Here is a 24,618-nt window from a genome sequence, read left to right as displayed (position 1 = left end):
GGCAGCGCTGAGTCTGACGGTTTGAGCATTTTAATATCTGCAGTAAGTTGAGCTGGGGAAGCAGGGCGGATATGCAAAACCAGTTACATCATTTTCCTTTTCTCATTGCAGATTCAAAATTACAAGGGCTATGGATTGTCAAAGGGAAAAGAGCGGTGAGTGGTCCCACTCAATCTGATAAACACAGAAATAACTTCCTTCCTTCCTTCTTTCCTTCCTTCCTTCCTTCCTTCCTTCCTTCCTTCCTTCCTTCCTTCTTTCCTTCCTTCCTTCTTTCCTTCCTTTCTTCTTTTCTTCCTTCCTTCCTTTCTACCTTCTTTCCTTCCTTCCTTCCTTCCCTTCACCCTTTCCTCTCTCCCCCTTTTTCGATCATCAGCATCATCATAAATAATTATTGAGCATTTACCATGAGCCAGGCCCTGGGCCAGTCACTTCACCTATGTTATCTCATTGAATCCTTACCACAATCCTTTGAAGTAGACACGACTATTGTGTCCCTTTACAGATGGGGAAACTGAAGCCCAGAGAGGCTAAGTACCTTGCTCAAGACCATAGGATCAGTCAGTGGCAGAGCTTGTTGGGCAGTTAGGTTAGAAAGGGCCCATGTCCTACCTAACCGTGCTCTCCTACCTCCTTCAACAACCACATAAAGTTGACTTGATAACGCAAATGTCGACTCCACCCTAAGCCTCTGCATCACTCTGCATCCATAACCAGCACCTCTTTGAACTTTCTAAACAGAACCCACATGCACAAAGCAGGAGTGAGCCGTGGAGACTTTACTGAAGGTTTGTGCCAGGAGTTACAAGAGGTAGTTTACTTTGCACACACCATGGCCAATATTTTACATATTACTATTCTCTATTTCATTAGATATTTCTGTTCTCTCCTCAAGTCCCTCCTGGCTATACCATGGCTGGGGAGGGCCTGTGTAGTCTTCTCTCATACAGCGTCCATCTTTTTCGCATTCTTTCTCTCCGTACGGACTCTACCCCATCAATTTCAAACCTCTTACTCTCTTATGCAGAGAAATTCAATTCTGTTCCGATCCTGGCCCTAAACTTCCACAAACCACTCCTACCCCAACAAAACGAAAAGCACTTTAGCTAACAGGACCCACCCGTCTGTTCTATTAGGGCTGATATCGGTCAGAAATGCATTTAGCTACAAGTAACAGGAAACCCAGCTAATAGCAGTTTTTAAAAACGGTATTTATTTTCTATATGTAACAAAGAATGTAGAGTGCTGGTGCAGTGGTTCAACGATGTGAGAGCTAGCGTTTCTGTGATGATCTTGACCTTTTTCTTATGGACACCAGTGGCTGTTACAGCTCCAGCCTTCATGTGGGAAAGAAGCTGCAAGCCACCTCTGTCTCTCTCTCTCTAAAAAAAAAAAAAAAAAAAAAAAAAGCTTCCCAGGAACCCACCCTCCTTTGCAGTTTTATGCTTTTATCTTATTGACTAGAATTGTGTCACATGGAGACCCCTAGCTGCGTGAGTGTCTAGGAATACAAGTTACATAAGTGGCATTATACTGTTATTATTCTGCACCTTAGTTTTATCACAGAAAATCATATTTTCAGTATTTATCGTATGGGTGTGTATAGCTCTGGATAAATTTAACTACTATATGTGTTCCATTGTATACCACAAGTTATTTATCTATCTTCCTATTGAAAGGCACTGAGGTTGTGTCTTAGTATTGGCTCCCTCCAGAAGCTGATCCTGAGACAAAGATGTGAGGGCAAGTTGTTTATTTGGAAGGTGATTCCAGTAAGCATTGGCAGGGAAGTGGCGAAGTGAGACAGCTAAGGGAAAGAAACCAAAAAAAGGTGAATTATTGACAGGTTATTGCTGTGGGCAAGTGGAGCTTAATTCCACTGGGAATTTCTAGGAGCTAGCATAGACTGCAAACTTAACCCAAGTGAGTGATGCGAGAGCTGGAGGATTTATCCATCAACTGCGATCATCGTTGGTTATATGCAATTGGGGGAGGACAGTTAACTCCCTGGTATTTCAGAGGTTCCAAGCACTGGCTGAGCAGACTCTGTGAGCCAGAAAAAGCCCTCAGGCAAGGACCTGCTGGTGCTGGCCGTGGAAACTCTCTGATTGGCGTGCACAGGAATGGTGCATGCCCAAGGATAAGGGCAGACCACCAACAGGGTGCGCTGCGGGTTAGTTCCACAAAAAATATTAACAATTACCAATGGATATCCTTGTGCATGCATTGCCTAGGACATATGTAGGGTGTCTAGGGTATAAAGCCAGATGGAATTGCTGGGTGCAGAGTGTGCGCCTACTTAGCTGTACTACATACTGTTATGTGGCTCTCCAACGTGCCTTCTACCAGCAGAGGAAGAGTTTCCATTTTAGCGCATTGTTGCCAAAACTTGGACTTTGAGAGTTTTGCCAGTCTAATGTGTATGAAATAGCATCTGATGGTTTTAAAATGCCAAATTGCTTTCCAAAGGTTTTTCCAATTTACACTCCCATTAGCACTGTAGGATAATTATTGTTTCTCCACTTTCTTGCAGACTCGGGGTATTTGATTTTAAACAGTTTGTTTTCACATCTGGGATCTATGAGGCAAAAAGAAAACGCAGGGAATTCACCACCATGCTGTTCCTTGGGTCCTGAGGTCCCTAACTGGTCTGCCTTCTTCTGTCCACCTTGTAGTCTTCTTTTGTTTGTTTTATATATAATGTCTTGGGGATTTAGTTGTACTTGTAAGAGGAATAGGGAAAAGTACATCTGCTCTATCTTCCTGGATGAGTGCCAGAAAAGGGGACTTGCAAGTACTTATCATTAAATATAAAGATGAGGCATGGCACATGTAAAGCAACCAGACCATGCCTGGCACACAGTAGGCACTGAATACAATGATTGCTATTATTTTTCAATGATCCAAAAGATTCTGTAATTCTCAATTTGATTTTTTTTTTTAAAGATTTTATTGGGGAAGGGAAACAGGACTTTATTGGGGAACAGTGTGTACTTCCAGGACTTTTTTTTCCAAGTCAAGTTGCTGTCCTTTCAATCTTAGTTGTGGAGGGTGCCACTCAGCTTCAAGTTGTTGCCTTTTCAGTCTTAGTTGTGGATGGCACAGCTCAGCTCCAGGTCCAGTTGCCGTTTCTAGTTGCAGGGGGCACAGCCCACCATCCCTCACAGGAGTCAAAACTGGCAACCTTGTGGTTGAGAGGACGCACTCCAACCAACTGAGCCATCCGGGAGCTCAGCGCAGCTCAGCTCAAGGTGCCGTGTTCAATTATAGTTGCAGGGGGCGGAGCCCACCATCCCTTGCGGGACTCGAGGAATTGAACTGGCAACCTTGTGCTTGAGAGCCCACTGGCCCATGTGGGAATCGAACAGGCAGCCTTCGGAGTTAGGAGCACGGAGCTCTAACGCCTGAGCCACCGGGCCAGCCCCTCAATTTGATTATTTTAAGTGTTGCCTATTGATTATTTTAAGTGTTGATTATTTGATTATTTTAAGTGTTGCTATGATGCAAAATTTTGAAATTCAGTAATTCTACGTTTTGGCATTTCCAGGTTATGGAATTTGACCCTTCTTCCTTCCCCTTTTCTTCTGTCCTTGGACATGCTAGAGAAATAGTTGATCTTCAGTAAGCATTCTGTCACCTTGTCTTTCAGAGAGCAGAGAGCATCAATCCGGTTCAAGACCACTCTTATGAATACACTTATGGATGTCCTTCGCAACAGGCCTGGATGGGTGGAAGTGAAAGAGTAAGACACCACCTCCACCACCTTGCCCCTCCTTCCCTGGTCTTACAGGTCCTTGTTTCCTTTCATTTTTCTCCCAGTTCCCCAGGGTGGCTACTGGACTTGTCCCAATTTGGCTGTAACAGGGGCCAACATTTATTTAGCACTCACAAAGTATCAGGCACATGGCTGACACCACCTGTCTTATTTAAGCCCTGCAACCATTTAGCAAGATAGGGTTATGTTCAGAGGTATTAATCCAATTGCTTAAGGTCACACAGCACATAAATGGGATTCAAACCCAGTTCAGTTTGACTATTGTACGGCCAGGCAGAGTCCTAGGCTCATCTCCACCCTGTTCTAGCAGTGTTCTATGGCTAGAAACAAGGAATACAGCCATCATAAACCAGCTGGCTTGAATCCTCCACTACCAGCTGGCTTGAATCCTCCAGCAGGTCCCACATCAAGGGCTGCTCTTCCCTGGCCACTTACTAGTTCTGTGACCTTGAACAAGTTACTTGACTCCTAAGCCTACGTTTCTTCTTCTGTGCTGAGTCCTGGGGTTACTGAGATGAACAAGCTTACAATGGCTGGCACATGGTAGGTGCTAATATTAGTTACTAGGGTTAAGGTTTGGATGCGTGTAATAGAGACCCAAAGTAAAACAGGCTTTGACACGCTAGAAGTTTACTTACGTCTCCCATTGATGGAGGATGTTCAAAGATGGTATGAAAATGTGGGAACCACTTGTTTCTGTCGTTCCACTCCACTATCCCTCGAGTGAGGCCCTCGTTCTCATGGTCTCAGGTGGAGCTCCAGCCTTACATGCACATTCCAAGAGCAGTAGATAGGAAGGTGGCAAGAAAAGGCATGCCCTGCTCTTTAAGGACACAACCCAGAAGTCTCTCCCATTTCACTGGCGGGAACTTAGCCATGCAGCCTCACCTAGCTGCAAGGGAATCTGGAAAATGTAATCTTTATTCTGGAAAATGTAGACTACATTTCCCCAGGTAGATGTTGGGAATTCTGTAGAAAAAGGGGAGGATGGATATGTGGGGTGAGGACAACCAGCTGCCCAGCCACGGTGCTTAGTAAATATTTGTTGCATAACAGTAGTAAGCCTGCTAGACCGTCCTCAGCACTCTGCATGCACAACGTCTTTGAATCATCCAGCAAACCTTCCAGATGAGGGCTATCATCATTCCCATCTTACCGAAGAGAAAATGGGACACAAAAGAGTAAAAAATGCCATGTTTGAGGTCACACAGCTTGTAAGGGCTTGGGCGAGGAGTTGTACCTAGTCTGTCTGTCTACAGAGTCCCAGGCTCATCTCCGCCCTATGCTAGCAGCCTCTCAGTGAATGAAGGAACCAAGGAGCCAATGGACGAATCCATGATTCCCACTGCCTGGTGTAATTGAGGATGGGGGAAGGAGGTGGGGGGTGAATTAGAGGAAAGTGAGGTGACCAGCTGGTGAAGATGGTGTATAGGAAAGGACTCTGTCCTGACCTGCTGTGTGAACTCAGGCCACCCCCTCCCTACCCCTTCTCAGCCTCGCATCATGGTCAGGTGGAAGAGGGTCTGAGGGTTTGTCTGAGGGGTGCTGATGGTGTGGGAGTCTATGAAGAAGGTTGATCTATGGCCGATCTCAAATTTTCTCAAGGGTCCTCAAATCAGGAAGGGCCAGAGGCCAGGGCCTTTACACCAGACATGGCTCTGTGAATGCAAGGCCTCATCCTTTAGGACCTTACCTCGGGTCGAGTATTTCCAGATAGAATGAGGTCTCAGTTCAGAGCATCAGCCTGTCAGGTCAGAGTTTGGAACAGATGTGCCCAGAGCTGTCCCTTCCCTTGCTTCCCACCAAGAAAGCTGACATGAGGCCTGGACCTGCAGCTACCATCTTGTGACCCTGAGGTGATGAGCATGAAGACAACATGTTAAGGATGACAGAATGGGAAGGTCGAAGGAACCCAGATCCCCGCTGCCCTTGTGGATCAATGTCTTCCCGGGTGATGTAAGAGCAACTTGACCATGATAATCATGAAGATGTACACAGGGCGGCCGGTTAGCTCAGTTGGTCAGAGCACCGTGCTCTTAACAACAAGGTTGCCAGTTCAATCCCCACATGGGCCACTGTGAGCGGCGCCCTCCACAACTAGATTGAAACAAGTACTTAACTTGCAACTGATGGGTCCTGGAAAAACACGCTTAAAAAAGAAAAAAAAAGATGTACAAATGAACGAACTTTCAGAATTAGAAAAGAATCCAAAATCCACACCGTGGCCTGCAAGGCCCTGCTTTATTGAGCCCTACCCCACTCTTCAGCCTTTTCCTGACCTCTCTCCTCCACTCTGGAATTTCTTCACATCCTTGAAGGTGCCCTTTGCAACCTCAGGGCCTTACTTCCTGCCCTTCCCTCTCCTAGAACCCTCTTCCCATGCTCTTGACCTGGATGCTCCTCCTTACCCTTCATACCTCCGCTGAAATGTCACCTCCACAGGGTGGCCTCCGCCCAACATAGGTCGCTTAGCTACCCTGCCTCATGGCCTCCGCCCAACATAGGTCGCTTAGCTACCCTGCCTCATGGCCTCCGCCTGGACTTCTTGTGGCACATTTCACAATTCCTCATTATAGTTATTTGTTTCCTTGTTTATTCTTAATCTTCACCATGGTATTATATGCACCACCTGGCCCAGAGTTTTGGTTCCTCCTGTATCCTTGCACTCAACAATGTCTCTGACACCAAGACAACCTTAGCACGTATGTGTTGGATGAAGGAATGAATGAATAATGCATTATTTATTCATTCACCCATTATTTATTCACTCATCTGAAACACAGGGTGGGTGTAAAAGCACGCTGTGAAAGGAAATAGGAATGGTTTTAACTACAAAGCTTGGCCTCTGGAGCCTGATGGCTTGAGTTGAAATCCTGCTCTGCCACTTACTATTCATAGCTGTATGAACTTGGGCGAGTTCCTTAACGTCTCTGGGCCTCAATTTCCTCACCTGTAAAATGGGCTTAATAACAGATCCTAACACTTAGGATTGCTATGAGAATCGATGAGTTAATATTTGTAAAGTATTTAGAACAGTGTCTAGCACATGGTAAGCAATAAGTATTAGCTATGAGAAAGTTTGAAAAACATGCCAAACAATGTTATATGCTACTTATGGATATACACATATAACACATATACATAGTAAAGCTATAAAGACACTCACAGAAATGATACACACAAATTCAGGTTAATAGCTTCCTTTGGGACAGGAGAGGCAATAGAATCAGGCAAGAATATACACACATGGGTATCTGTAATTTTTTACTTTAAAAAGTTGGGAGCATTCATGTCGGCATTATTTTATCTCCCGTCACATCTTTTTCAAGCACCTCCTCTCTGCACCCCAGCTCTGGTATTGCACTGGATAGATGAATCTGGTTCCCTATCTCCCTGGCATGGTGGTGAAGAAGGGGGTTGAAATTTGGAGTCAGGCATGTCTGGGTGTGAACCCTGCTGATGCCATGTCCTGGGGGAGGGAGGCTAACCTCATCTTAGGGCTCCGGGCCTGATCATAGCCACTTTCAAGGCTGCTCTGAGGATTCAGTGAGGGGATGGCCTTTTGACCTGGGAAGGGCTTGCAAATGTTAGCTAATTCCACTGCTTGGTAATGTGGACTTGGGGGTGGGGGTGACGACTCCGTTTCCAGGGCCCAGCAGGTAACATGATCAGGTGAGGTTGGCGTGGGCTGTAGGGAGTGGTGGGGATTGTGCTGTGGAGAGGGCGTACCTTGTCTGATTCAGTGGCCGCTCCATAGTTAGCCAATCGGTGCCAGGGGGCAATTGGGCACAGTTGAAGCCAGAAGTCTGGATTTTTGTAGGAATCTATCTCTAGTTTTCATTCTGGCCTAACAAAGCAGGCTGTGGTCAGTGGCAACCCATGGCCACCTCCTCGAGACTGCTGACAGCCACACTGCTACTTACCTCTCAGCTGTACCTCCCTGGACCCCAGGCCCCCAGCAGTGCTGAGGTCCTCCGGTCATGACCTTTGTCCCACCCCACCCGCAGTGAAGGGGAGTGGGATTTCTACTGGTGTGACGTCAGCTGGCTCCGGGAGAACTTTGACCACACCTACATGGATGAGCACGTGCGGATCAGTCACTTTCGAAACCACTACGAGGTGAGCTGAGCTGGGTAGGCCACGAGGATGGAGTCAGCCAACTCTTGTCAGTGGGTGTGGAAATGGCCAGGAGCTGCTTTGTGCTTCCAAGGACCAGAATGAAAAGTGTGAGGGCATTTGGGGTATGTTCCAGGTGGAGACTATATGCACTAGGTATGTAGTGAGCTAACTAGTAAGAGGGGGTAAGGAGCTAAAGCCTGAGGCACAGGTGGTCCTAGGGTGGGGATTGAGGTCACGGGCTGGTTGGCATTTCAGCACTAGAGATGTGAGGGCCAAAGGAGCAGGATGCCTGAGCGATTGTGGTGATTTCAGAGTAGAGACAAGGTGAGCAGTTTGGAGTCTAGAGATGGGAGGGAGGGTGGGTAGGAACCAGACCACAAAGATGGGGCTGGAGGAGCCAATGGTAGGAGATGTGAAAAGGTTAGTGCAGCTTAGTGGTTAGAAACGTGAACTTCTAACCCACACAGGTGTGGGTCAAGCCCTGGCTGTGCTGCATGTTAGCTGGATAGCTCTGGGAAACAGACTCAACCTTTCTGAGCCTCAGTTTCCTCGCCTGTAACATGGGCTAGTTATAGCAGGCTGTCAGTCAAAGTTATTTTTACTGTTGTTATTTTGTGGGCCAGAGGCTGGAGGGGTAGTTGGGGTTGGGAGGTGGACAGGACAGTGGGCAGAAGCACTAACAGCCTGCCCACCCATCCTGCTGCCCAGCTGACCCGCAAGAACTACATGGTGAAGAACCTGAAGCGGTTCCGGAAACAGCTGGAGCGCGAGGCAGGAAAGCTGGAGGCAGCCAAGTGCGACTTCTTCCCCAAAACCTTTGAGATGCCATGCGAGTACCATCTGTTTGTGGAGGAGTTTCGCAAAAACCCGGGAATCACCTGGATCATGAAGCCTGTGAGTGCCCAGTGCCTGGGGAGGGGGGCTGGGGGCTGCGGGGAGGGGGCATCTCAGGTGCTAGAGTAGGGATCCTTCATGGTGCATCTCGGGACAGGGCTCTGCCTGGGGATTCAGCCTCAGACCATCCACCTCCCCTGAAGAGCAAGCTTCATCTCCTCTCTGCAGTATGTGGACCCGCAAATATGACTGCTAGTACACAGTAGGTGCTCAATAAGTGTTTACTTGATGAACAAGTGATCCTCAGGACACCAGGACAGGGAATCCAGTGTCTTGCTGGAGCTCAGATCCCTACCTCTGTTCCTGACATGAAAGAAAACCACAGCGGCCGGGAGAGACCTGCTGTATTTGCATTGCCCAGGTCCCATACTGGTCCTTGGGAGGGGCTACTACCAGCCCCTTTGTAAAGGTGAAGAGTCTAAGACCTGTGCATTCAAGCTTTCTGCAAATACTTACTGAGCACTTGCCATGTGCCAGGCACAGAAAAGAGTGGGCCAGGATTTACCCAGGCCTCCTGAAGGGGAAGGCTGGCATCCCCTTCCCAGGAGGAACAGCGACGAGGTCTGGAAAGCTGGAGCTGAAGGGCTTAGGCAGCTGAACACTGCAACCCACCTGCGGATTCCAGCTCCTGCCAGGCATTATCCTCTCAGACAAATGGTAATTTGTACTAATTGGGAACAAGCAATTGCATATTAAGTTGATTCCTTTCCCAGCCCACAGCCTTTACAGCTGTAATTAAGAGGAGGAACCGTGTATGCGTGTGTGCGCCTGCGCGTCCCCTCTCCTGAGTAGCTGAGGCTGCCTGCCAAGGGTATGGGGTGTGGAGAGTGGGTGCCTCTAGTCAGACTACCCTGGCTTCTAATTCTGTATCTGCCACTTTCGAGCTGTATGACCCTGAATAGGTCACTCAGCCCCTCACAGTCCATTTCCTCATCTGTGAAATGAAATTAATGGGTGTGCCAGCTGCTGGTCCTTGGCCGACACTTTGAATCGTGAGACTATAGAGAAGTAGAGAATTCTCAGACTTGAGAGTGGGTCAGAATTTTCTAGAGAGCTTTAGCTTATTAAGGCACCCCACCCACAGTGTCTGATTCCGTGGTGTGGGGTGGAGCTTTCCTGTCACTCTCAGGGGGTATAAGAACAAACCCTTGGGTTTGGAATGTAAAAGTCCAATCTAGAGTTAAACTGCACACATCCAAACTCTTTTTCCATCTAAGCATTCTCCCCTGCCAACAGCTCAGGCCCCCTAGGTTGGCAGGGAAGTGAGCAGGATCCAGATGGTGGGGACGCTTGCTCCCCCAGCCTCCCTCTGGTGGCTGGGAGGCAGGTGCTGGGCTGTTAGGGCCGGGACCTGTCAGCCTCTCTGAGTCTGCAGAGCTGGTCTCACACTTCACTCAGGGTTGTGAGCGTCCGGGGCAATTTGCATTGTTCTCAGCTTTGGGGGCCTCTGTCCAAACTGCAGGACAGGAAGAACAGCATCTTCACCTCGTTTCATGAGTTTACCCCAACCAGAGCTTCTCACATTTTTTCACTGAAATCTCCTAAGAGTTGGGATGCTTTGCGCAGCAAATTAGAGATAACAACAGTAGCTCAAACAAGAGTTCTAAACTGTTCTCATGCTTTGGGCCTCTTTGGCATCTGGTGAAATATATGGACCCTGCCACAGAATAGTATTTTTAAAAGCATACAATAAAGGATATTCGATTATAAAATAAAGCAACTATATTGAAAAACAGTTATCAAACTGTTAGTCTGGGTCCTCTGAGATGCCAAGACAAGGTTCAACATGCAAAAGGAAGGAGCCGGAGAGGCTGGGAGAGCTGTCAGACCCCAGTGAGAGGAGGAAGTTTGCGTAGAAGCTCCCAGCCTGCCATGCAGCCTAAGTAGAAGTTCGGCAAGGCCGAGGAGCCGCTGTCAGAGGACTGAGTCCCCCGGCCCCAGGAGTGGGCCAGCCTTCACGTCCCTGCAGCCTTTAGCTGTTGGCTGGGACCTGGGGCCTGATTTTAGCAGCATCAGCGGGGCTCACAGTCAGTCACCCTCGGGCCATTAGAGTCCTGCGAGTGTGTTCTCACAGCCACCACAAACTATTCAAACATTCTTTATGCTGCAGTAATATCTGTGCTTTTCATTAACAATGAAAAAGAGTCAAACAGCAGGCTCATGATTTCAAAGTCATTGTAAGCATAAACAACATTTGAGATACCTGCAACAATTATGAGGAGGTATGTACTAACAACTGTGATTTCTTTTGAGAGCACAGTCACAGTTACGGCCAACTCTACTATGGCTTGTTGCCTGCATTCATGATGAAAGGAAATGTGAAAATCTGGTTAGGAGTTAATGAGAATAAAGATGAAAATGTTTTCCTCATTCAAGATTCCCGACCCCAGGGCATTTCCTTTAATGATGAAAAGTTGGCTCCAGGGATGGTTTTTTTGGGTGGCTCCACATCATCACCAGTGCCCACCCCCGTGGGTTGGCTGCCCCTCTTAGTCACAACGTGGCTGCCGCAGCTCCAGCTTCACCTCCTCACACCTCCACCTGCCACAGGAATAAAAGAGCAGCCTGGTCTTGTGTCCCTTTTGAAGGAGACACAAACCTCTCAGACTTTCCCTGTCATCCTGCGGGCCCACGCCTGAGCCAATGGAGTGCCATGGGGCCCCCGTGAGGACTCAGGCCTCCCCAGAGGGCAAGGCCTCTGGGAAGAGGTGATCCAAACGGGCTTCTGTTGGTAGGGAAAAAAAGGGAATGGTCGCTGGGAAGACCACCAGTTCATCTCTAACACCGATGAATACCATGCAATGACTGGCACATAATGCATGGCCCCCAAGGGCAGGGCCGGGGATGCCAGTTTGAGGGCCGTGAGTGGTCACAGATGGTGCAAAATCAAAGTGTGGTTCAATGTGATAATCCCTGCGCATAGTTTTCCAACCAGTTACATATCTTTTTATAAAAATAATATAAACATATTTTCCTCCCAAATTATCAAGTAAGATCGATACTCCAGGAAGTAGCACTGTGTTTATCGTGTGATTTTGTGTACTGCCTGGCACTTTGCATGAACCCCAGGCTTGTGAAGCACAGATTTAACTCTGCTGGATTTGTCTGGCACCTACTGGCCGCGTAACCTTGAGCAGAGTGCTTGACCGACCTGTTCCTTGGTTGCAAAATGGGGATAATAGTAATGCTACATATAGGTTTGGGGTTTTTTTATTTTAATTTAAGTTTTAATGAGGCGATGGAAATCCTTTAATGAGGTGTGTAAATCCTTGTGCCTGGCATGTGGGAAATATCTGAGAAGTATTCGTGGCTGATATTACTATTGTTACGAACCGTTCCCCTACACTTAGTGTTCTGATTCTATTGCTGCAGTCCAAAACTCAGCAGCTTGAAACAACAGTCACGTCTTACTTAGCTCATGAGTCTCCAGTTTGGGCAGCGCTTGACAGTGAAGGCTCATGGCTGCTCCTGCATCTACTGGGGTAGCTCCTCTGAGAGCAGGAGGATTCGCTGCCATGCTGGCTCACTCACTCCGCTGGCTTAGTGCTGGCTGTTGGCTGAGAGCTCAGCCAAGGCTGAGGCTTGGAAGACTCAGTTGCTCTCCCTGTGGCCCTCTCCACGTGACCTGGGCTTCCTCACAGCATAGTAGCTGATTTCCAAAGCGACCATCCCCAAAGAGAAAGCTGTGTGGGAGCTGTATTGCCTTTGATGATCCAGTGTTGGAATCCACACAAGGTTCCTTCTGCCATACAGTTAGTTGAGACAGTCCTTAAGGCTCACGCAGATTTAAGGGGAGGGGACATTGATCTTTTGATGGGCGTGAGGGTAGCAAGTTTCTGGAAAAACACAGGGGACTGGAAATATTGTTGTGATTGTTTTTGGAAATTGCAGTCTGCCAAGCTAGATATTAAGTGATTTCCACTCTTAACAACCCTGGGATATCACCATGCAGGAGTTTATTTTCCACTCTTTAGGGCTATTTCCTTAGGAAGATAGTTACTAACAATGCTTTAAATGACAAAGGCATTGCACTGTCTCAGATAACAAGAAAGCTGGAAGTCCAAGTTCCAGGTTTGGGGATGTGCTCAACAGAGCTGTTAAAAGCCCAGGCTCCTTCTTTTTGTCCACTCTGTGTCCTCAGTGTGTTGGCTTTCTGTCATCAGACTTGTCACCTCATCGGTGTGATTTGGCTGTTGTAGCTGCAGATATCACCTCCTCAGACTGTAGTATTCTAGAAAAGAAGGAAAGAAGCCAGGCATTTCTCTCTCTCTCTTCCTCTCTCCTTTTTCCCTCCCTCGCTTCCTCCCTCCTTCCACACACCACTTTCTCTCTCTGCCTCCCTCTGTCCCTTCTCAACCCCAATATGTTTAACAAGGAGGAAAATCTTTCCCAGAAGTCCCAAAACCCCAAGCAAATGTCTCCTGAGGTCTCATCAGCCAAAACAGGCCACATGGTTTCCATTAGCTGCAAGGGAGGCTGGGAAAACAAGTATTGGGTCTTTCCAGCCTCCATCTTGAGAAGCGGATTTGCCAGCCAGGAAAAAGAGGCAGGGGAATGGTTATGGGGAAGGTTATCAACAGGGGTGGGGCTGGGCGTTCTTAGATCAAACTGTATGTTTCTTTAAAAAAAAAAACAACTTTGAAGTTTAATAAAACAGAATGTGCCCAAATTAAGGGGGTACAGCTTGATAAATTTTCACGAAGTGAACGCACTCGAGTAACCAGCAGCCAGACCATAAATAGAGTATTACTAGCCCATCAGCAGCTCCCTTCAGACTCTTTTCCACTCACTACCCCCCAAGTCACTAACAGCATAGATTTGCGTATCTGCTTTTGCGCTTTATATAATTGGAGTCACATAGTATGGCTACACTGTGTCTGGTTTCTCTACCTCAGTCAACATCATGTTCATGTGATTCACCCCCACTGATGTGGGTAATTGTAAATTCTTAATAATTATTATTGTTTACTATTCCATTGAGTGAATAATTATCCATGTGGGAGTTTCAAGTTTGGAGTTATTATGAATCGTGCTGCCATGGACGCTCCTGTACATGTCGTGGGTGGCCATGTGCACCCATTTCAGTCATGTAGGTACCTAGGAGAGGAATTGCTGGGTCACGGGCTGCCTATGTTCAGCTTTAGTGGATTCTGCCAAACAATGTACACTCCCACCCGCACTTGTGAGAGTTCCAGTTTCTCCACATCTTCACCAACACTTGCTATTGTCTGTCTTTCATTTTAGCCATTCTTAGGGCGTGTGTGTGGTATCCTATTGGGGTTTTCATTTGCATTTTCCTGATGACTAACAAAGCTGAGTGCCTTTTCACTGTTTACATCGTGTATTCAATCCTCTTTCATGAAGTGAATTTAAGTCTTTTGCATGGCCGTGAACTGTCGGGAGCCCTTGATATACACCTTCCAAAACAGCTGTGCCCATGTGGTTGCCCGAGTCACGATAGTGCTTCACAGTGCCAGTCTTTTAGGCACCCCATCTTTGGGTACACACACCTCCCCAAACCAGGGTACACAGCACAGCAGGCAAAGCAGGGCTGGGTTGCACCTCCTACTACACCCATGACTGGGAGCCCTTCATGCAGTGGACAATCTGTACAGCCATGCGGACATGATAGCTCTGCCCACCCCTACGTTGTACAGAGAGCCCCACATTGACCAGGGGGGCCATGCTCAGAGGAGAACGGAGGGAAATGAGAGTTCACCTCCTGGGTACCTTTATGCTGGCACTCAGGGGGACCCGCTGAATGGCTGCAGATAACTAAAGGGCTGTTCTGGAACTCAGGAATCAGATTTGTTCTAGGAGGCCCTAGAGGCCAGAGCCAGGTGGGCAAATTTGAGCTCAGCACAGGTTAGGCTGTGAAAACTGCATGAGGTCTGGATTACTGCTAGAGCACAATGCCCAGCACACCGTACTGTGTTTCCCTGAAAATAAGACCTAACCGGAAAATAAGCCCTAGCATGATTTTTCAGGATGCTCTAATATAAAATAAGCCCTACTGTATTTCCCCGAAAATACGATTGGGTCTTGTATTAATTTTTGCTCCAAAAGACGCATTAGGGTTTATTTTATATTACAAGCATCTTGAAAAATCATGCTACGGCTTATTTTCCAGTTAGGTCTTATTTTCGGGGAAACACAGTAGACACCTACTATGTGCCTTTTGGATGATGATTAATAGAGCCATTCTGCAACAAATGGGCTGTGTCAGGAGGCAGGGGACAGAACTCCCTGGTTCTGGGGATGTGCAAGGCCAGGCAGGTGACCATGGCAGAGGGATGTCACATGGTGACTGACTGCTCTGTGTGATATTAAAGATTCTCCCAGCCCCTAGACACCGTGAAGCTATGAATTATCCATGCTGGCATTCAGTGAAGACAGACTGATTTCAGTATTAGCCGAAGGAAAACCTAATTAGGAAGGCAAATTGGTTTCCAAAAAAAGAATTGGATGATGTGTTCCCAGGACTGTTAGAAATGGTTTTTTAATTGTCTGCTCTTTTGTATTATTCATGCAATTGTATGCCTTTGTGAGCTAAGTTGGTCTGTCACTTTCCCCTGTGCTTCTCTCTCTGCCTCCTGCCAGGCTTAGCACTTCTCTGTTCCAGCCCCTTCAGGGTTGGGCTGGGCCATTCCTCTGGGGATAGGTGGGGGCCCATGAGGCAGATGGAGACAGAGAAAGGCTGGGGAGGGGTCCTGGGCATAGGAGTGAACAAGGAACCACATAGAGCTGAGAGCTGACCTTTCTGCACCCACCCCCATCCCAGGTAGCCCGGTCCCAGGGGAAGGGCATCTTCCTCTTCCGGAAGCTGAAGGACATCATGGACTGGAGGAAGGTGAGCTTGTCTCTTCCCATTCCGCCTCAAGCCCTACTCTTCCCTCACTGGGACAAGGGGCCCGTCCTTCCTGCCCTCAAATCTTGGAGGGCTGGCAGAGAAGCTCTGCCCACAGCCCTACCCATGGGTGTGAGGTCTCTGGAGCCAGACTGCCTGGGTTCAAATCCTGACCTTGACACTTAATAGATGTTTGACCTTGGGCAAGTGACTTCACTCTCTCTGCCCAAGTAAATGGGGGGTAGTAATAGTACCTGCTGAGAATGCAATGAGTTATTATAGTATGCCTAAAACCTGAGAACATTGCATTCTCTGCTTGGACCTCCTGCTCACCTGGCTGGGGGTAGTTTGACTAACTTCCTCTGGGTCCTAGACTGAGCCTGAGGTAGCTCCCTTCCTCCATCTTTGTCCCAAGACATGGTGTAATAAAAATCCTGGTTCCAATCCTGCCGCCACCATTCAGAAGCTGTGTGATTTGTGGAAAATTGCTGAACCCCTCGGAACCTTAGAGATAATAATGGTACAGGGTGGGTGAGAGGAGCAGGATGACCAAACTGCTATACAACCAGCACCTGTCGCACTAGCTGGCTCACAGCAGTTGCTCAGTAAATGAATTTGCCCCCCTCCACCATGTGTCCTGATTCGTCCCATGAAACTGTCAGGGCACTGCTGGGAAGAAGCTCACCAACCTGGAAGCCCAACCGGCCCGGAGCGCTGTCAATCCCTCTGGCAGCCATGTGAGTATATATAAGGGGTGGCCCCGGGTCCCAGGAAGGGAAGGCCTGGCTGCCTCTGTCTTGAAGCAGCTTGGGGTGAGGGAGTGATGGTAGGTGTCAAAAATTCTGCCCTTGGGGCCAGAAGCCCTGGGTTCCAGTGCTCCCTGCCACTAGGCTGTTGTGTGACCTCACTAAGTGGGTGACACTTGCCTTTGGGCCTCGGTTTCCTCACCAGGTTACTGTGAAGGGGACAGTGGGTGGGCAAGGGTTTTGCAGACTGTGAGGTGTCATGCACATTTGTGAGAGAGCATTGCTTTCTTCTTCAGCTGGGCTGGTCAGGAAAGAATTAGCAGGCAGGGAAGGGAGAGAAAGGGGCCTGTGTGGTGCTCCAGGCAGCACTGACCAGTAGAACTTTCTACAGTGGTGGAAATGGTGCAGATAGGTGCTTTTCAATACGGTGACCACTAGCCATGTGTTGATATTGAGCCACTGAAATGCGACTAGTGCTACTAAATTTTTAATTTATTTCCTTTTTTTATTGTGGTAAAATACACATAAAATGTATCATTTTAACCATTTTTAAGTGTACAATTCAATGGAATGAAGTATATTCCCATTGTTGTGCAACGATCACCACCATCCATCTCCAGAACTAATTTTCATCTTCCCAAACTGAAATCCTGCACCCGTTAAACACTAACTCCCCATTTCCTTCCTCCCTCTAACCTCTGGCAGCCACCATTCTACTTTCTGTCTCTATGAATCTGATTATTCTAGGTGCCACATATAAGTGGAATCATACCATATTTGTCCATTTGTGTCTGGCTTATTTCACTTCGTATTATGTCTTCAAGTTTCATCCATGTTGTAGCATGCAATGTCACTTACTTTTAATCAATGTAAATGTACGTAGCCAAATATGGCTAGTGGATGCCCTATTGAGTAGTGCAGGTCTGGAGATTAAATGTCCAGGCTCTGGACCCAGCCTTTGTCGGTCGACTTCCCAGCTGTAACCCTGACCAGCTGTGTGACCTTGGGCTAGTCACTCCCCGTCTCTGTGCTTCAGTTTCTCATCTGTGAAATGAGGATAACATCAGTACTTCCTTGATAGGGTTGATTTAAGTATCAAATTATATGCCCCAAGTAGAGTGCCTAACACAATGCCTAGTACACAGGAAGTGCTCGATGAATGTTAATAATAATAATTACTATTACAACTAGGACACAAGAAACTCAGATGACCAGAAAGAAGAAATTCCTGTGGAGAACTACGTAGCTCAGCGTTACATCGAAAATCCCTACCTGATAGGAGGTGAGATGCCTGTCTATGTTCCCTGCCCTTTCACTGAATGGTCCGTCAGTCAGTCAACAAGCCTTGACTAGCAGCCTACTGGGGCGCGGCCTGACACCAGGCATGACGGGATGCAAAGATGGAGATCTGTCCGTCACTCTCCCACCTCCTAGCCTTTGCCTATGCAGTTCCTCTGCCTGGCATGCCCTTCCCACTCCCTTCTCGGTTCACTAAAAGTCCCCTCATTCTTCAAGAACCAACTCATTCACGCGTTTATCCAACAAATATTTATAAAGAGCCTACTCAGTGCCGGCCACTGTCCTGGGTGCTGGCTGCTCACTCTGCTCTCATGAAGCTTATACTCCAGATGAGCAGACAGCAATAAACCAGAAACAAGTAAATAAGATAATGCCACACAGTGGTGAGTGTTATCAAGTAAATCAAGCAGGATGATGGGACAGAGAGTGAGGAAGGGCCTCTGTGAGGAGGTGACAGGTGAGTTGAAATGTGGATGACAACTAGGAGTCACCTGTGGGTAGATGTGGAGGAAAGGGGAGCTGTAAGGGCCAAGGGCCCGAGCCTCCCCCTTGAAGCCTTCATAGATTTCCCCCGGCCGTCTCTACATCTGCTTTTCCCACGTGGGTTCTGAAATACAGACATTTCAGGCCATGTGTGAGATGGGTCTCATTTGGAGGGTCTCATCTGAGAGGGGCCAGGCGCTGTAAGGGGTATCGTTAAATAGTGTTAATGCCACTTGCCTCCTCTTACCTCCTTGGCTAATGTCCTTCCCTGGGGCAGTCCTTGGGTCTCTTCGTTTCCCTCTCTTCCTCCCCCAGTGACCCCATCCTCTCTCTGTGGCTTTAAATGCCACCTAGATGCCAGAGACCCCTGCTTTCTGTCTCCAGCCAAGACCTTGCTCCCACACCCCAAACCCTGATGTCCCACAGCCTGTGACATCCCCTCCTGGGCATCTCCCAGCAACTCAAACCCAAGGCCTAAAATCTAGCCCTTCTCCTCCCCCAGCCCTTGGCTTCCCCATCTGGGCACACAGACCCTCCCCCTTCACCCCCCAGTTGCTAAGCCAGATGTCAGAGACTGTTCTCGGAGCGCCTCTCTCTTCTCCTCCCACATCTCATTCTTCACAAGCTCTTGAATCTGTCCAACCACCTCCAGCCTAGTCCTGGCCTCTGTCCTCTCCCTTCTGGAAAGCTGTGCTGGTCTCCTCGCTTGTGCCTGCGGCTACTCTGGCCCCCTTCACTCCACAGCAGCCAGAGGCATCAGATACCTTTCCGCAGCTTCCATGGTTGATGGAACAAAATCCAACATTGCACATGACCCAGACTCTGCTGACCTCGCTAAGGAAGGAGTGAGCTCCTTCCACTCTGCTCTTGGACCAAGCTCTTTGCCCCCTCGGGGCCCCTGGCCATGCAGTTCCTCATGCCCCAGGGCCCTGTCCCTCTGGACTAGACAGGCACCTTGTGCCTCGTGTGGTTTTATTGGGATTCATGTCTGTCTATTCGCTGCTGTATCGCCTGAACCTAGCACAGTGTCTGGCCCTCAATCAATATTTGTCACACGAATTAATTCTTTCCTTGCCTGACAGGCCGCAAGTTTGACCTGCGTGTCTATGTGCTGGTGATGTCAGTGAGTAACTAAGAAAAGTTCCCTCCTCCTGTGGCGGGTAAGGGGCAGCTGGACCCAGGGACAGGAGGCAGAAGCCATTCTGCGGCACCTGTGTGGGCTGTCTGGTTTTACGCACCTGGGAGAGCTCAGGGGGACATCTGAAGGTGGGGTGGGGATGGGTAGACAGATCTAAGTTTTACCATTTTAGATGCTCTACCATCTGTATTTGCCCTCCACCTGTCCTTTATTCATTTAGTAATCCACAGTAGTAACAGCTAGCATTTATTAAGCTTCTACTAAGTCCCAGGTCCTGATATTTAGCAGATTTTCTTTCATTCAGTCCTCCTACTAACCAGGGAGCTAGGTGCTATCATTCATTTCACCAGTGAGGAAACATACGGAGGGATTGAGCAACTTGCCCAAGGTCATGCAGCTGGTGAGTGACAGAGTTGGGATCAGAATCCATGCAGCCTAGCTCCAGCGCCTAGTCTCTTAACCAAGGAGTTGCTGTACTACCTCCACTCATTCATTCATTCATTCACTCATTCGACAGACATGTAAACCTTCATGGTGCACTCTATGCCTGGCACAAGGAGACAGGGTGTCTGAGACAAGCTCACCGTCTGGTGGGGACTAAGGACACACCCAGAGCTGGGGGGTTACATGTTGATGTGGAACAGAAAAGAGGCCATTAATTTTATTCCTTTAGCAGCCTCAAGGAGGCTGATGTTTGAGCACATTCTTGAGGGGTGATGTGGGAAAGAAGGAAAGGCATTCCAGGAGGAGGGAACAGCAGGTGCAAAAACCAGGCAGTGCGAAAGTGTATGTATTTATTCCTCTTCCTTTTTCTCTCCCTCCATTCCCACCTCGGCCATAGTACATCCCCCTGCGGGCCTGGCTGTACCGGGATGGCTTTGCCCGCTTCTCGAACACCCGCTTCACACTCAACAGCATTGATGACCAGTGTATCCTGGGATCCCACCTCCCCACCCCATGCACTCTGCCCCTCCCATCCTCTGGCTGGTCCTGAGAGAGCTCATCCGTTCCACAGATGTTTGCCGAGCACCTACTGAATGCCAAGTTCTGGTTTGAGGACAGGAGATAGCAGCAGTGAACAAGGCAGGCCTAGTCCTTTCCCTCCAGGGGCTTACAGTCTTGTGGGGGTAGGGTTGCCGAGGAAAGCATTCCTGCTCTGCTCAGAGCAACTCACCCCAAACTACTCTGCTTGATGACCATGTGGTGGTGTGCCTAATATTCACCTTGATTCATATTCATGCGATTGGACAGTTTGAGCCCCTTTGGAGAACGTCTGCATCCTTTTATGTGCCTTTTCTTCAGCGCCTAGTCATTGGCTCACTCATTTGGTCAAATACAGTGCCATTTTCACCCATCAGATTGGCAGGGATCAAAAACTTGATAAGATATTGTGTTGGCAAGGCTGGGGCACACCTACGTTGCTGGTGGGAGTGTAAATTGGTACTTAAGAGGCAATCGAAAGACAGAAGTGCACATTCTCTCTGACCCAGCAATTCTCCTTCTGGGAATTTCTCCTATAGGTACACTCACAATGTAGGAAAAGGGAGGTTTGAAGGTTATTCACTACACAGCCTTGTTTGTGAGAGAAAGAAAAAAGGAAACAACTAATTGAATGACTCATTTATATAATGGAATACTACATAGCTATTAAAAAGGAATGGAGGAAGTGCTCTATGTACTGATATGAAATAATCTCCAAGACGTATTGTTATTTGGGGAAAAAAACCACAAAGTATAGAACTCGGTGAAAAGTTTGTTCCTATTTGTATTAAAAATGATATCTCTACATATGTTTTCATCTGTGCATAACCATCTCTGAAAAGATATATAAGAAACTGGAAACAGAAGTTGCCCTGGGGAGGAGAAATGGGTGGGTGGGGTCCAGGGTGGGAAGGAGATATTTCCTCCTATACATTTTTTATACCTTCTGACTCTTGAACAATGTAAATGTATTATCTGATTAAAATATCAACATCAGAAAAATGTTTTTAAGATTTTTAAACCGGAGCATCACAAGAAAAGGAGTAAACAATCCAGAAATATATTGGAAGTAGATCAGCAGGACTACATTACCTGCATATGGGAGAGATGGAAATGGAAGGTGAAGCTGCCAAGCTTCTGACTTGGGCAATCCAGCTAACGCTTTTAGCCAATTCAAAGCTCTCTGCCTTAATTTTACCATTCGATTAAGTGTCTGTCAGAGGTAATGCGTTTGCCTCGCCTGCATGTTAGAATGGGAGTAGGCCTTCCTGAGAATTTTTTATAATTTGTTTTTGTCTATTTTGCCAATGTCAGCATTTCCAGTGTGTTTGTTTTATTTTGTAATTCGAACAAGGATTTATCCTATGCATGTCATCAAGTTTATTTTAGTTTGCCACTTCATTTCTTACTAAAATTACATGATACAGGTGAAGCGCTTGGAACAGTGCTGAGCCCCGAGTGATTACTCAGGACAGGTAGTGATTCCCCCACCCCCATTACAAAGTGTTTACAGATCTCCGGGCATCATGGGTTCTTATTAAACAAACCCAGGCTCAGCACTAGTTTCTATTTGATGAGGCTTTGCTGTTTTCACAGTGAGTGAATGCATGTAATTTTCCACCCCTTTTCATTGTTTTTAATTTTTAACATTGAAAGATTCAAAATATGTAGAAAACTGAAGAAAAGACTAGTATAACAGAAATCCATGCAACTACATCCAAATTCAACAGATATTCACATTTTGCCATATTTACTTCAGATATTACACACCAACTTTTAAAATAATAAGGCAACTTTGGATCACAGAATAATAAGATGTACATTTGTAACATGACTTTAAATATATATTTACATATGTAGTTTACACACAGTTATTCAAATATATATGCATATATAGAGACATACACAAAATACAAAAATCTTCATCTCAGTACTGTAACAGTAAAAAGTAGAAACACCCTTGAGGGACGGTGAGACAAGTGATAAAGCATCTCCATGAGACTGTGCAGCTGTAAAATGCAATGAGGTCGATTGACATGTCATGGAAAGGAATCTAAAACAGACTACGTGAAAAACAACATGCAAGGTGTAGAACTGGAGAGTTTGTCATCCCAGTTTTGCTTTTAAGGAAGTATGTTTCTATTTAGAAGAACGTATGAAAGGATGTTCACTAATCTATTAACTCTGAAAATGGCAGAGGATTAGAATCAGGTCAGGAAACATTTATTTTCAACTTCATACATTTCCCTATATTATGAATTGTTTTTACAATCAATAGGCATGACTTTAATAAAATCAATAAAACATTTAAAGGACATAGCTTTCATAATAAAGGTGGTATAACTCTTTAAAGACAGATCAGAAAATGCAGAAATGTACAAAAAGGAAAAAATGAAACCTTTCTAGTCACATTTTCTAGAGATAACTACTTACTATTTTGATGTATTTCCCCCCAGGTTCATTTGTACAGTTTTGTTTTTTTTGTCATTGTCTGCCTTTTTATACAAGTGATCTCACTGTACAAATATAACCTTTTTTCCCTAAACATTATATCAGTATTTTCCTGTAGATATTTTTTATTAGTTACAAAATATTCCACTGAGTAGATTTACTGGTTTAATCCTCTATGCTGCAGGCATTCGGGAAGTTTCTTCCTGGTTGACATTACAATGCTGCACGAAACATATTTTTTTCATAAATATTTTACTATATTTAAATTTTTCTTTTGGGTGATGTTAAAAGGGTGTAAATACTGGGTCAAGTGCATGTGACCAGATTGTTTTTCAAAAGACTTTTTTACATTTTTACCTTCCCATTGACAGGGCCAATTTCACCCCAGCTTTCCAGTATGGGAGACAATCATTTTTTTAAAGTCATTTCTGAAACAATTGGCACATCTAGGTGAAGCATTTACAGGCACTCATTATACCAATATTGTAACTACTCTGTGGGTTTTGAGTTTTTCCAAATAAAAAGGTTTAAAAACATGTAAATGACTTCATGGGGAAGGAAGGTTTTGCCTTAGAATTTCCATCTCTTCCAATTTCCATCTTTTCCCATTTACATCCCTTTAAAATTGTATATATTCTATTACTAGAAACTTTGAGCATTTTCCAAGATGGTCTTTTACCAGTTATATTTTCTCTTTTATGTTTTCCTATCCTTTATTTATTAGGGTCATAAAATTTTATTGTTAACAATTCATATGGAATTTTCATGTGACAAAAATATCAGCCTGTCATATTTGCTACAAATCTTTTCTCTGGTCATGTTTGCCTTTCATTTTTGCCTTGAGATCCGATTATTTTTATTTTGACATAGCTGACTCTATCCACTGATTTTCTTTGTGATTTCTAAGCTAAGAAAATTCTTTTCCCTGAAAGATTTTACAGCTTATCAATTCCACTTCTCTATGGATTGGTTTGAATTGTTCGTTTACTCTTTCCTACTTGGCCGTCTGGTCCATCGGAACCTGATTTCAGGTCTTGCTGTGGAGAGGGGAGGCTCTGAGGTCAGCTGACCAGTTACCACTCTCTTCTCTTAGCCCCCTTCTCGCTTCTCCCCCGAAGATAGGGAAGTCCCTGATTTCTCCTCCCTGAAGGAAGGAGCACTGTGTGAAGTGCTGGAAACAACGCGTCCTCCATCACAAGGGGGAGAGGTCCCCTGTTAAGCCAATAACTCAAATTGCTTGAACATCCTCTTTTCCTATTTTTTAATTACAGCTTTATTGAGATACGTTCACATACCACACAATTCACTCACTTAAAGCATACAGCCCAATGCTTTTTATCATATTCACACAACCATCACTACAGTCAGTTTTTTTAAAAAAAAGATTTTATTGGGGAAGTGGAACAGGACTTTATTGGGGAACAGTGTGTACTTCCAGGACTTTTTTCCAAGTCAAGTTGTTGTCCTTTCAGTCTTAGTTGTGGAGGGCGCAGCTCAGCTCCAGGTCCAGTTGCCGTTGTTAGTTGCAGGGGGAGCAGCCCACCATCCCTTGCAGGAGTCCAACCGGCAACCTTGTGGTTGAGAGGACACGGTGGCTCAGGCGGTTAGAGCTCCATGCTCCTAACTCCGAAAGCTGCCGGTTCGATTCCCACATGGGCCAGAGGGCTCTCAACCACAAGGTTGCCGGCTCAATTCCTCAAGTATTACAATCAGTTTTAGAACAACTTTGTGACTCCCCAGAAGAAACCCTGTACTCATTAGGTTCTATTTCCCATTTCCTTTCAAAGCCCTTCCCATCCCTATGCAACCACATTCTGCCTCTATATATTTGCCTATTTCAGATATTTCTTATGGGTGGATTCATACAATATGTGGTCTTTTGTGT

At 46.4% G+C, this 24,618-nt stretch overlaps 1 protein-coding gene across 3 annotated transcripts in view; it reads left to right on the top strand.

Annotated features, from left to right (window-relative positions):
- The window catches only part of TTLL9 (tubulin tyrosine ligase like 9), a 39,512-nt gene that overhangs the window by 2,632 nt on the left and 12,262 nt on the right, over positions 1–24,618 (top strand). Inside the window, exons 2-10 of one of the 3 annotated variants that reach the window (XM_033094917.1) lie at positions 112–155; positions 3,650–3,742; positions 7,783–7,894; positions 8,603–8,788; positions 15,570–15,638; positions 16,298–16,372; positions 17,573–17,663; positions 19,246–19,286; positions 20,143–20,230. In XM_033094917.1, coding sequence (XP_032950808.1) covers positions 112–155; positions 3,650–3,742; positions 7,783–7,894; positions 8,603–8,788; positions 15,570–15,638; positions 16,298–16,372; positions 17,573–17,663; positions 19,246–19,286; positions 20,143–20,230 — 799 coding nt within the window. The remainder of the gene's footprint in view (positions 1–111; positions 156–3,649; positions 3,743–7,782; positions 7,895–8,602; positions 8,789–15,569; positions 15,639–16,297; positions 16,373–17,572; positions 17,664–19,245; positions 19,287–20,142; positions 20,231–24,618) is intronic. The other 2 variants (XM_033094919.1, XM_033094920.1) reach the window with 2 other exon arrangements.

Source organism: Rhinolophus ferrumequinum, chromosome 23 (genome assembly GCF_004115265.2).
Source record: "Rhinolophus ferrumequinum isolate MPI-CBG mRhiFer1 chromosome 23, mRhiFer1_v1.p, whole genome shotgun sequence".
Taxonomy (NCBI): Eukaryota; Metazoa; Chordata; class Mammalia; order Chiroptera; family Rhinolophidae; genus Rhinolophus; species Rhinolophus ferrumequinum.
Note: the sequence above shows the minus strand (reverse complement) of the source record. Positions and strands in the feature narration are given on the sequence as shown.